General features: G+C 39.2%; 1 protein-coding gene across 1 annotated transcript in view; it reads left to right on the forward strand.

Moving 5' to 3' along the window:
• Positions 1 to 13,115, forward strand: part of SLAIN1 (SLAIN motif family member 1) — an 84,411-nt gene that overhangs the window by 55,215 nt on the left and 16,081 nt on the right. The window contains 1 exon segment of the mRNA XM_020973302.2: positions 4,129 to 4,287. Coding sequence (XP_020828961.1) covers positions 4,129 to 4,287 — 159 coding nt within the window.

Here is a 13,115-nt window from a genome sequence, read left to right on the forward strand (position 1 = left end):
TGTGTCTCATTAAATATTTAACAGTTTAAAAATATATTTTTTATCATATCCTCTCAAAACTCCCATGCATACCTTAACAGTATCAGATTAAAAGGGAAGTTTTGTCTAACAGCATTTCTGTTACAATGGTCTCTGAGATTTTCACATCATGAGAAAATTTAGAAATACAATAATAACACAAACAATATCATGTATTTAAAACATGAAATAAAACTTCAGATGACATCCATTAAGTCAATTGCATTTCCAAATTATCCCATATAAAAATCATTAATCTTATCACTTTGGCATTTTTAAACCCACTTTAGATTTATAACAATTACATTCAATTAAAGAAATAATAATACTATAGTGTTTAGTTTAAGCCAGTCACTGTTTTAAGCAGTTTATAATCATATCATTTTGATCCTTACAACAACCCTGGGAGGTGGTAGCATTATTATTTTTCTCTTTACTGATCAGAAAACTGGGTCAAACAGAGATAAGATCACTTGCTTGAGATTGTACAGATAATAAATTTCTATAACTGGAACATAATTCAAGTTTCCCCACGTTTTCCCAGCATTTTTTTTAATCACCTGTATTTGGGAACCTGATCTGAGATGGGTTAACAGGATAAGAGAGAGAAGGTCTCTCAGTTGAGTGGAGGGAGGTCACAGATGATCTTTGGTTTAAACAAACTTTTTTCTTTTCATGGTTAAGGAATGATTGACAGGAGGTGGCTATAAAGTGTAAACTGTATACCTATTTTTTTTCTCACTCTGAGATGACTTCTAAATTAGTTGCCTGACCTCATTGCTGTAAAGCGATGAAGCTGTCCATTTTCAGGGGAAGTTTAAATGCCATTTTAACTTTTATAGAATTTTAATTCTTGCTTTTCCTCAAAACAAATTCTATAGAGTGGTACCTCAAAACTTACTAAGATATTTCAGAAGGGAGTGAGTTCCTGGAATTACCCCAAATTCTAGGAGTTCTGCTCTGCGGTCTTAAAAATGATAAATCTTCAAGCTCTTTAATGATTAATCTCCTTAACCTTCAAAAGCTATCAAGTTGTTTTTCACAGTTCTACAAAATTTGATTATCTAACTTTATTTCTGCAATTCACATGTGGCCAAAGCTGAAATGAGAGAAAAATAATATGCTTTGCAGATCCCCCCCTCTTTGATTTTCTTATAGCCTAATCTCCCTGGGAAAGCCTAAAGTGGCAGTTAGTTTTGCTTACTGGGACAATTGCTTCAAGTATGAAAGTTATCTTTTCCAGTGTTCTAAACTCTTTGGCCATAACCCTTAGCAGTTTTTCTGACTGGCTGTATTTTAAATCTTTCAAGGTAACAGAATCTACAAATAACACTTACGTGACACAGACATTTTATGTTTTACAAAGACATAAACACAGACAAAATGATAAGACAGAAATAAAGACAGGATAATTCTATTTAAGCTTTTCTTAATGGAATCTAAGTTATAAAAGGCTTCTCACTTGGTGGGTTTTATTATCCATTTATTAAAAACATCCCATTTGAAGTATTTAATTTTCTTGCTGACTTCAAGACATCTCTTACGATAATTTATTTTATCCCAATCAAAAGAACCTCAAGTTGGCCAATGGTGATAAGAATTGTCTTGGGTCAGTTTCTGCTAATTAATTACATACCTGTAAGTTTTGGGCCATCTGCAACTTGTTTACAGACCTGAGAGAAAGCGGTACCCATTTTTAAAGGTCTTAAGATACCAGATCTTAAGACATGTGTTGAAGCAAAGTCTCTATAAGGGACCAAAGCCTCTCCCAGGGAGGGGCCAAACAAAACCTTTCTGAAGGGAGGGCCAACAAAACCCCTCCCAAGGGAGGGCAGCAAAACCAGTCTTCAGTCCCAACAACCAAAATGTCAATCTTCCAAGGGAAGATTAAACACAGGAGCTCAGGAATCAGAGAAGGAAAATCACCCACTGCCACTCTCCAGATACAAATTGAGCAGAGCTCAAAGGGCTCCTGTAGCTATTAGATTCTCACTGGAGGCTTGGCAGATGGTAATTATTCACTTTCTGATCACTCTGCTGCCACCAACCTGTCTACTGTGGTAACAAATGTATGAAGAATCATAGAGGTTTTGCAACCACTGTTAACTTCAAAAATACCAAAGAGCTCACACATGGCAAAAGTAAAAAGCTTTTCTTTGTTCCGCTGAGGGAGAGAAGTTAGGCACATATGTCAGGGCGTTCTTTAGTAGGAGAGCCAAAGCGGTGGGGCTAAACCTTGATTTATTTGTTTGTGGCTAGTTAAAGAATCAAACAGTGCAGTGTAGCAATAGTGGTGAGGCACAGCAGCAACAATGAGGCAAGGTTATTTAGTGACAAAAAATTCATAGAAAGGTTTCATGTCTGGGCCAGTTGGTGCTTGCCTAAGCTCAGGGACCATTAGTTCTTTGATTTAGTTGCAGCAAAGTTCATCCAGAACACAAAGGATTGTTGTTATGCCAAGCTCAGGGCACAGCTTGCTGCTGGGTTTTAGCTCTGGAAAACAGGGTGTCTAAAAAGAGAGGGGTGGTCTTGGATCCTGACAATAGAATAAAAAGATGAAAATTACGAGCAAAATAAATGTTTGTTTTGGCTTCCAGTTTTTTCTGTGGCTCTAACTCACCTTTCCAACTTTCTCATATTACTCCCCTTCACATTTTCTGCATTCCAAACAAACTGGAGTACTCTCCAATCCTGTTCTTATTGTAACCTTTTCTATCTATGAGCCTTTGTTCAGATTTCTCATACTATGATCGGAATGGCCTGAAGTTTCCTGCTTCAAGGCTCAACTTAGGTGTTACTTCTTCCCATGAAGCCTTCTCTGGGCCTCTTTAGCTGAAATGATCTCTTCAAATTTCTCAAAGCAAGTTGGACCTTACTTTTAACTTGTTAATTTCCTTCTTACTTTCTGTATTAGAGTTGAGCGATTATTTAGTTTAACCCTCTGGATAGAATTCAGAGGGTCTGTGACCTTAAATGGGAAAAGAATTAAATCCTTATTTTCATTAGCCTTTGGTTTCCTTTGTAATCCTTTGTATTTTAATTTACATATTCAAAAACATTTTTCTAAGAAGTGGTTCATAGATCTTACCAGACTCTCAAAGGGGTCCATGGAGTAAGAAAAGGAAAGGTCTGGACTAGATGATGAGCTAAATAGTAAAAATGTCATCAAAGCAGTAGATAAGGCAAAGCTGCTTTGTAATAATTTTGAGAAAGAGCAACCTACTTTTTATAGCCTATATTTCTGGCTTATTTCATAGGTCGGAGGCACATTCTGGGATCTGAGTGTAACTCTGCTGCCACCTGGTGGTCAAATGTATACATTACATGGAGAAACCAACTTTGTTTTGTTTTCTGTCTTTCCAACCTCTAATGTGTGGTATTTGTGCTATAACTATGACCATTCTGAAGTTTTACACTGAAATGGTACACATTGTGCCCTGGCAGATTTGATCAATTAATTTCACTTTAACGAGTTATGAGGTGTATATCATAACATCATACATTTAGAGCTGGAAGGGACTTTAGATCATTTTCTAGTACCTTATTTTACTGATCAGGACACTGAGGCCCAAGGCCACAGAAATAGTAAATAGAAAAACCAGGATTTGAACCCAGATCTACTGACCACACATCCCCTTCTCTTCCTACTATATGTGTTTATATTGACCTCATTACTAGTTTTTGGTATATATTCATTGTCATGTTCTATATACTCCATTTATACTGCCTATACAGCAGTTGAAATCACACCTTTTCCTTAAAACTTCCTTTTGAGGTAGTTTCTAGTGAGTGGAGAGTAAATTGTTTCTTTCCCTCGTTCTCAGCTGCCTTACCAAAGGCGGTGTCCCCAACTCCCACCCTCCTTGGACAAAGTTCTTTAGCATTACTTCAAAGCTACCCTGTGTATGTGTATGGTTGAATGTTGCTTTGTCTATTATGCTTCATGACTCATAAATTATGTGTCAATTTTGAATTAATATGGAGGACGTTGAGTTTGTGTACTTGCTTTTAAAAACTAATGTTTTGGGGCTTTGGAGTTTTGTTTTGTTTTTTGGCTTGAAACCTTGTTGCTTTTAACCTCCCAAAATGCTGGGTTTTTTTCCCCTTCAGATAAACTCCGAAGAAGTATGCCTAACCTAGCACGAATGCCAAGTACAACAGCTGTCAGTAGCAATGTTAGCTCCCTGGTCACTGTGAGAAACAGCCAGAGCTTTGACTCGAGCCTGCATGGGGCTGGTAATGGAATGTCAAGGATACAGCAGTCATGTAGTAAGTGATGCTTCTTAATCTTTTTTTTTTAAATTGCTGTAGCGTTACAAAGCTATAAAAGAAATGTTTTATTGTTGAATGTGATATCCGTATTACAGAAGAACCGAAAGAAATCCAGTCTTCCTCTTCTTTACAGATTTTATTATATACTCTGCTTATAAAGTAGTGTGTAGACTGTGCTAGCTCATTATAAATAATAATATACTTTGTCATTAAAAATGGCACTGCAGGCCAGAGTTGATATTTTCTTGGTGAGTATAGCCGAAAAAAAATGTATCCATTCCCCTCTGTACACAGACTGACTGCCTTGGATTCCGGGGTGATGCACTCAAACCAAAGAATTTTAGAACTGAAAGGGACATTCAAAGTTATCTAATTCAACATCTTCATTTTATGCGTGGGGATACCGAGACCAGAAAGATTAGGGACTTGCCTAAGGTATGTTGGTTAAACCACTAATTAGTGGCAAAGCTGGGACTAGAACCTATATTTGGTGGCAGCTAGATGGTGCCATAGTGCACAGAGCTGTGGGCCTGGAGTCAGGAGGACTTGAGTTCATCTCCAGCCTCAGACGCTTACTATCTCTGACTGTGTGACCCTGAGAAAGTCACTTAACCTCTGTTTGTCTCAGTCCTTCAATTGTAAAATGGGAATAATGATAGCACCTACATTTCAGGGTAATTGTGAGGATCAAATAAAATATTTATAAAGGATAAACAACCTCTGTGCCCCCCTGGGGACCCAACTGGAACTGGCCAGTTGGGCAACATAGCTTCCTTCCTTTTTACCTCCCTTCCTTCCTCCCCACTCCCCTTCCCCTTTCCCTCTGGCCACATAGGGTATCATACCTGCAGGTGCTCTGCCCAAAGCAATGTAAATTTTGATTGCTGAAACCTCTGAAGATATCTTGGGGTTTTGGGGCTAGATTTCTTTTTTAAGGACCCATTTCTTAAACTCAGATCACTCTGGCTCTTGTTCTTGGCCAACAGCAGGTCCCAGGCCAAGCCCCACTTGGTCATTGTTTGGGTCTTGATTGGCTCAGAGTGAATGTAAGTAGCAATTGTTTCTGTTTTGGCCAGAAACCTTGTGGGTCTTTCCCAGACTTATATTTTTTTTTGGACTGGGTAAAAGAGGCCATTCTCTGCCTCATTTCTTACCTAGCCTTAATCACTGATTTAGCATTGCCTCAATCACACTGAGACTTGGGAAAGACCTTAGCTTTAAAAGGCCAAGGTTTCCCACTGCATCCAGGGCAATCTCCAGTCATCCTGATCTGTATCTTGCCACTGGACCCAGATGACTCCTGAGGAGAAAGTGAGGCTGGTGACTTTGCACAGCTCTCCCTCACTTAAATCCAATTCACTTGCGTGTCATGGCATCATCTCCCTGATGTCATTGGTTCTCTTAGAGAGCAAAGGACAAACAACAACCGCCTGGTGTCTGGCATATAATGTGCACTATATAAACTGCTTGGTTCCTTCCCCTTCTCCATATACCTTATGACTTTGTCCCAGAATTTTTCTATTCTACCGCCTCTACTTAGCTGTCAAAGTAATCTTCCTAAACTCCAGTGGTTCCCTATCACCTCTGAGATCAACTATAAAATTCTGTGTTTGGCATTCAGAAGCCCTTTGTAGCCTGCCCTCCATCTTCCCCACACCTTCCAGTCTTCTTTCACTTTAACCCCCATTCCCTCTGTGGTCCAATGACACTGGCCTCCTTGCTGTTTCTCAAATCTCTCCATCTCCAGACCAGGCATTTTCACTGGATGTTTCCCATGCCTGGAATGCTTTTCTCCTTATCTCCTGGTGTCCTTCAGGTCCCAGCTAAAACCACAGCTTCTACAGGAAACCTTCCTTGTGGCAATTATCTTCAATTTATCCTGTATATAACTTGTATCTGGTAGTTTCCATGTTGTCTCCACCATTAGATTGTGACAGCAGGGACTGCCTCTTGTTTTTCTTTGCATTGGTTAGCACAGTTCCTAGTATGAAGTAGGCTCCTAATAAATAATAGTTGACTGATTATGTGTACAGAACATTAATCAACATGACATTGAAGCTGGATTAAAGTCCTGCCTTGTCAGCAAATAACTGACAAGTAACCTGGAATAAGAAATTAAAAGTATTAAGTTATGTATGAGTTGCTGGCTTGTATTAGTTGAGGGATTTTCCATACCAGAAGTTCCCTATCCTAAAGAAATGATTGATTTTCTTCTCCTGTCCCTCCAAAATTTATGTCACTATGCTGGGTATTCAGAATATAGAGTTTAAAAATTAAATAATCCATTGAGAAGATTTTCAACTCAGGGTGATGTTTTATTGTTGTCCAGTCATTTTTCATTCATGTCTGATTCTTCATGACCCCATTTGGGGTTTTCTTGGCAGAGAAACATGAGTGGTTTGCCATTTCCTTCTCCAGTTCATTTTACGGATGAGAAAACTGAGGCAGACAGGATTAAGTGACTTGCCCAGGATCATATAGCTAGTAAGTGTTGGAGGTTGGATTTGAACTCAGGAAGATGAGTTTTTCTGACTCTATACCTGACACTATATCTACTGTGCCACCTAGCTGCCCCCTGAGTGATGATGATGTGTGTGTGTGTATGCACATACATACATACACACACACACACACACACACACACACACACACACACACACACACACAAAATGAAAGAGGATGTGAAAGTTCTCCAAGAATATTTGAGGAAGGAAAGAGCCCTGAAGATCTCGTTTCAGTTTTCCTATTTTCTGGCTGGGAATTGAATAGGTCACCCTTTTCCTCTTTGCTTCGTTCTCTCCTGTGTTTTGGTTAAAAAACAAAACCAAAACTATTCATGATAGATTGTCATCAGTGCAAGGCTGGGGTATTGTCTGATATAATTTACTGTACATTTAAGGTATTTTTTTTCAGATTGTGTACTGGAGTTTAAATAATCCTTTCTCCTTGGGGATATGGTTTATGATGACTTGGATGTCAGAACGGGACAAAATGGTTACAGAAATAAAGTTAGGATAGGGAAATGTTGATGGCCACATTTTCCCTAGCCCAAGGTTAAATCTGTAATTTAGGCTCTGCCAGTCATCTGGCAGCTGGCAAGTTCTGGAGATGGGGTTTTGATGGAAGATCCTTCAGGAGCCTCAGGTAATCTACTGAAGAGCAGGCTTATCCTGGGAGATAACCTAGATTCCTAGACATACGAGGGTCACAGAAGAGGAGCCAGGGTGAGAGGCTAGGGCTGGGGCCAGCACCCTGCCTGTTTTTGTTCTGCTCTGAGCTAAGAATGTTTTTTACATGTTAAAGTTTTCCTGCATTTAAAAATGTAAAATCAATTCTTAACCAACAGGCTGTAGTTTGCCAGTGCCTGGTCTAAGGCACTAAGTAAAAATAGGCAGCTGTCCAGCAAAGGGCGGGATACTGTTGCACCCATCTAGTGAATATGCTTCAGGCTCAATAATTAATAACATAGAAGGTGTGCCAAGGAGGGAAGGGATAGAAGCAAGAGTTGATTCCACAGATATTTATTAAACACCTACTATAGGATAGATGCTGAGGATTCAGCCATGAAATAAAATTGTTGAGTCCCTGAACTCAACAGACTTGCTGACTGATGGGAGGTTATGACATGTATATGTTATTATAATAAATGCAAAAGGGAGGAGTCTGAAAATACTATAAATAATTTTTGAGGGAAGAGGTGATTTTTCAGCTGCAGGGATCAGAGAAAGCTTTATGGAGGAGGCAGAAGCCAACTTGGGCCTTGAAGGAAGTGAAAGATTTTAGCAGGTAGAGGTGAACTAAATGTGCACATGAAAAAAGGTATAGAGTTCAAAGAGAACATAACAGGAACACATGATAGTGGTGGTGGTGATGATGGTAGTATTTTTTAAAGTGCTGTAAGGTTTGCAAAAGTCCTTTACAATATTTCATTTTATCCTCACAGTAACCCTAAGAAGTAGGTGCTATTATTACTATTTTACAGATGAGGAAAATGAAGCAAACAAAGGTTCAGTGAACTTGCCCAGGGTCATAAAGCTAGTAAGTGTCTGAGGTCAAATTTGAACTCAGATCTTCCTGAATCTTGGTCTAAGCTCTATCTACTGTACTATCTAGCTGTTTGGAGTAGTTGGAAGTGCAAAGCCATGGAAGATTTTTTTTTCCATGACAAGAGTGATATAATTCTTTTGTACTGCTCTCCTTAGTGGGCAGCTCTATAAAGGATAGATTTGAGGCAGGAAGTCTATAGAGTAGACTCTTAAAATAGTCTAGGTTTTCTGAAATAAGCCTCAAAATTAAGATGGTTGTATTGGAAAGAGAAAAGCCAGCATATTTGCAAAATGATAAGGGGCCTCACTACCAGCCTGTTGTTCCCTGAAGGAGTAGGTGGGGATGAGGCAGGAGATTAGATTGGACTTTTTATCTAAAAAGTTAATGGATAAGAGTGTGACTTTCCTTGGTTTATAGCCAGCAATTCCCCTTAAGTTCTTTGACATTCTGAAACTTAGGGGAACACTCACATAAGGGACATTATCTGCTGTGAAGTGTGGGACACTCACACTAGGGTTGGGAAACATGCCCTCAGTGACTGTACATAGAGGAGAGAGCAGAACTAGAAATAATATATGGAAACTATAGAGAGGCAGATTTCAGCTCCACTCTAAGGAGAAACTTGAAACAGGTATTTAGTGGTACTGCTTTGAAAAGGGATCATTTAGTAACTATTTATTAAACATTTACATGCCAGCCACTGTGCTAAGCACTGGAGATACAAAGACAGAAATGAAACAATCCCTGTCCTCAAGGAGCTTACATTTTAATGAGGGGAGATAGGTACATAAATAAGTATGCATACTATGTATATATACATGTAAAAAAAGCATACGAGATAGATTTGGGAGGGAGGACTCTAGTACCAGAGAGGATCAGGAAAGGCTTCATGTAGAAAGTGGTCCTCCAAGGATCTTGAAGTAAACCAGAGATTCCAAGAGTTGCCATGGGGACTGCTAGTATAAAGGCACACATTGATGTAGTGTATATGGGACACCTAGAAAGACTGCATGGCAGGATTTCAGGCTGTGAGGAGGAAATGAGGAAATATATCCCAGGGATGTTGTGGAAATAGAAATGAAAAGATTGGGCAAAAGACTGAATACCTGAATGTGTGAGAAGTCTTAAGGATGACACAAGTGCTCAGGTAGTGAGCTTCACTCACAAGCATACCTACCAGGGGTGTTATAGAGGACTTTGTGCTTTAGCTAAAGAGTTTGACTGATGATTGTCAGAAGTCCCTTCCAGCTCTGGAATTCTATGCTTCTAGAACATGGAGCTTGATTTAGAATTCAGCCCAGGGTTCCGCTTCCAGGAGCCAAGATGGCGGAGTGAAAAGGTAGTCTCTCTTACTCTCCCCTATCAACCTCTGAAAACCCAGAAAATATCACCCCAGAAAAAAGCCTTGGAACAGCTGAACTAGAAGAAAGATGGGGAGCAGCAGTGCAGCAGCCCAGCAAACGCCTCTCCCAGTGCCTCAGCAAAATAAGGGAGGCAGAACTACAAGGGGCCCCAGGCAGATAAGTACCCTGTGGCATTCATCTGAAAGGAGGTAAAGAAAACAACTTAAAGGCTTCCTAAAGCCCCGGCCTTGCTGGTTCCAGCCCAACACCAGGTGAACTGTCAGTGCCCTGCACCCTTCAATTGTGAAGAAATCTCAGTGAGGGTGGGGGGAACCTGCAGAAACCAGGTCAGAAAACCACCAGGTGGCTCAGCACTCTACCACAAGGAAATCTCCCAGTGTGTTAGCAGAAATGAGGGAGACAACACTGCAGGGGGCCCCAGGCAGATAAACACCCTGCAGCACCCATCTAAAAGGAGCTGAAGAAAGCTAAAGGAAAGGAAAAGCAGGCAACCTAGAATTGCCTGAAAGTTCCAACCTTGCTGATTCCAGTCCAACATGAGGTAAGCTGCCAGAACCCTACAGCCTCCAATTGCCAACATAAGAGGCCCCAGCACACAAAGCCAGTGACCAAGACCTAGGCTCCCATCACAAAAAGCTTGGGTCAGTGCCCACTGTTCCCCAGTAGGAGAACTCATCTCTTTAAAGGCTAGGGAATAAAGAAATACCATGAGTAAAAAGACACGTACCATAGATTCATATGATCAGAAGAGTCAAGATCAAGACAGAAATTCTGAAGAGGACAACATTGTCAACAAACCCGCATCTGCATCAACAAAAGGGAATATGAACTGGTCTGAAGCCCAAAAAGCATTCTTAGAAGAGCTCAAGAAGGATTTTAATAGTCAAATAAGAGAGATGGAAGAGTCCTTCAAAAATACAATTGGCCAATTGGAAAAAAAATCACTGAAGAAAACAAGTCCCTAAAAAACACAATTGGCCAATTGAAGAAGGAAGTACAAAAACTAACAGAAGAGTACACTGAAGAAAACAAGTCCCTAAAAAACACAATTGGCCAATTGAAGAAGGAAGTACAAAAACTAACAGAAGAAAACAGTCTGTTAAAAACTAGAATTGGACAAATGGAAACTGTCTCTATGAGAGAATAAGAATCAGTCAAACAGAAACAAAAAAATGAAAAAATAGATGAAAATGTAAAATACCTTATTGTTAAAACTACCAACCTGGAAAATTGATTCAGGAGAGATAATTTAAAAATTATTGGACTACCTGAAAATCATGATGAAAAAAAGAGCCTGGACAGTATCTTCCAGGAAATCATAAAGGAAAACTGCCCAGAAGTCCTAGAACCAGAAAGGAAAATAACCATAGAAAGAATCCACCTATCACCACCTGAAAGAGATCCCAAATTGACAACACCAAGTAATATAATAGCAAAATTCCAAAATTACTACATGAAAGAGAAGGTGCTGCAAGCAGCCAGAAAGAAAGAATTTAAATATCATGGAACCACAGTCAGGATTACACAGGACCTTGCAGCTTCTACATTAAAAGACCGCAGGGCATGGAACATGATATTCCCTAAGGCAAAGGAGCTTGGAATGCAGCCAAGGATCAATTACCCAGCAAAAATGAGCATCATTTTTCAAGGGAGGAGATGGATATTCAACCAAATAGGAGACTTCCAAACTTTCCTGATAAAAAGACCAGAGCTCAACAAAAAATTTGATCTTCAAGTACAGGACTCAAGAAGGACTTAAAAAGGTAAATGGGACAGAAAGATACAATATGTTGTTAATGGGGGGGGCTGTTTAAACCCCTACAAGGGAATATGACACTTGCAACCCTTGAGAACTGTATTGTTATTACACCATGTTAAAGGAGTATACATAAAGAGGGTAGATATTAGTTGACTTTGATGTAATGATAAAAAAAAATCTAATCAAGTAGGTTAAATGGATCCAAATAAGTGGATCAATCTGATCTTAGAAAATGTGCTGAGAAAGGAGGAGGCAGACAAGGGTAAATTACATTACAGGAAAAGACACAAAATCCTATTACAGCAGAGGGAAAGAAGGGGGGGGGAGCATTGTTTGAACCTTACTCTCATCAGATTTGGCTCAAGAAGGGCATAACATAATCAGTTAGGTATAGAAATCTAACTTGCCCTATAGGCAGTAGGAGGGAAAAGGGGAAAGAAAAGGGAGGGGGAAAGAAAAGGGAGGGGGAAAGAAGGGAGGGAAGAAGCAGTAAGACTAAAGGGGAAGAAAAGGGAAAGGGATAATAAAAGGGGGAGGGACTGAAGGAGGCGGTGGTCAAAAGCAAAACACTAGTGAAGGGGGAAAGGAAAAAGGAGAAAGAAAAGCATAAATAGGGGGAAAAGGATGGAGAAAAAGACACAGTAATCATAACTGTGAATGTGAATGGGATGAACTCTCCCATAAAACAGAAACAGATTGCAGAATGGATTAAAAACCATAATCCTACAATATGTTGTTTACAGGAAACACATTTGAAAAAGAGTGACACATACAGGGTAAAGGTAAAAGGCTGGAGCCAGAATATATTATGCTTCAGCTGAAGTAAAAAAGCAGGGGTAGCAATCCTGATCTCAGACAAAGCAAAAGCAAAAATAGATCTAATCAAAAGAGATAAGGAAGGAAACTACATCCTGCTAAAAGGCACCATAGACAATGAAGTAATATCATTACTAAACATATATGCACCAAATGGTATAGCATCCAAATTCTTACAGGAGAAGTTCAGGGAGTTACAGGAAGAAATAGACAGCAAAACTATACTAGTGGGGACCTGAACCTCCCTCTCTGCACTAGATAATCTAACCACAAAATAAACAAGAAAGAAGTTAAGGAGGTGAATAGAACATTAGAAAAGTTAGGTATGATAGACCTCTGGAGAAAACTGAATGGGGATAGAAAGGAATATACTTTTTTCTCAGCAGTACATGGCACATACACAAAAATTGACCATGTACTAGGGCATAAAAACCTCACAATCCAATGCAGAAAGGCAGAAATATTAAATGCATCCTTTTCAGATCATGATGCAATAAAAATTATACGTAATAACGGGCCATGGAACGATACACTGAAAAATAATTGGAAACTAAATAATCTAATCCTAAAAAATGATTGGGTCAAACAACAAATCATAGAAACAATCAATAATTTCATTCAAGAGAATGACAATAATGAGACAACATACCAAAACCTATGGGATGCAGTGAAAGCAGTTCTTAGGGGAAGTTTTATATCTCTAAATGCTTACATAAATAAAATAGAAAAAGAGGAGATTAATGAATTGGGCATACAACTAAAAAAACTAGAAAAAGAACAATTAAAAATCCTCAACTAAACACCAAATTAGAAATATTGAAAACCAAAGGAAAAATTAA

Source organism: Phascolarctos cinereus, unplaced genomic scaffold (assembly GCF_003287225.1).
Source record: "Phascolarctos cinereus isolate Bilbo 61053 unplaced genomic scaffold, phaCin_HiC Scaffold_7;HRSCAF=346, whole genome shotgun sequence".
NCBI classification, from domain to species: Eukaryota; Metazoa; Chordata; class Mammalia; order Diprotodontia; family Phascolarctidae; genus Phascolarctos; species Phascolarctos cinereus.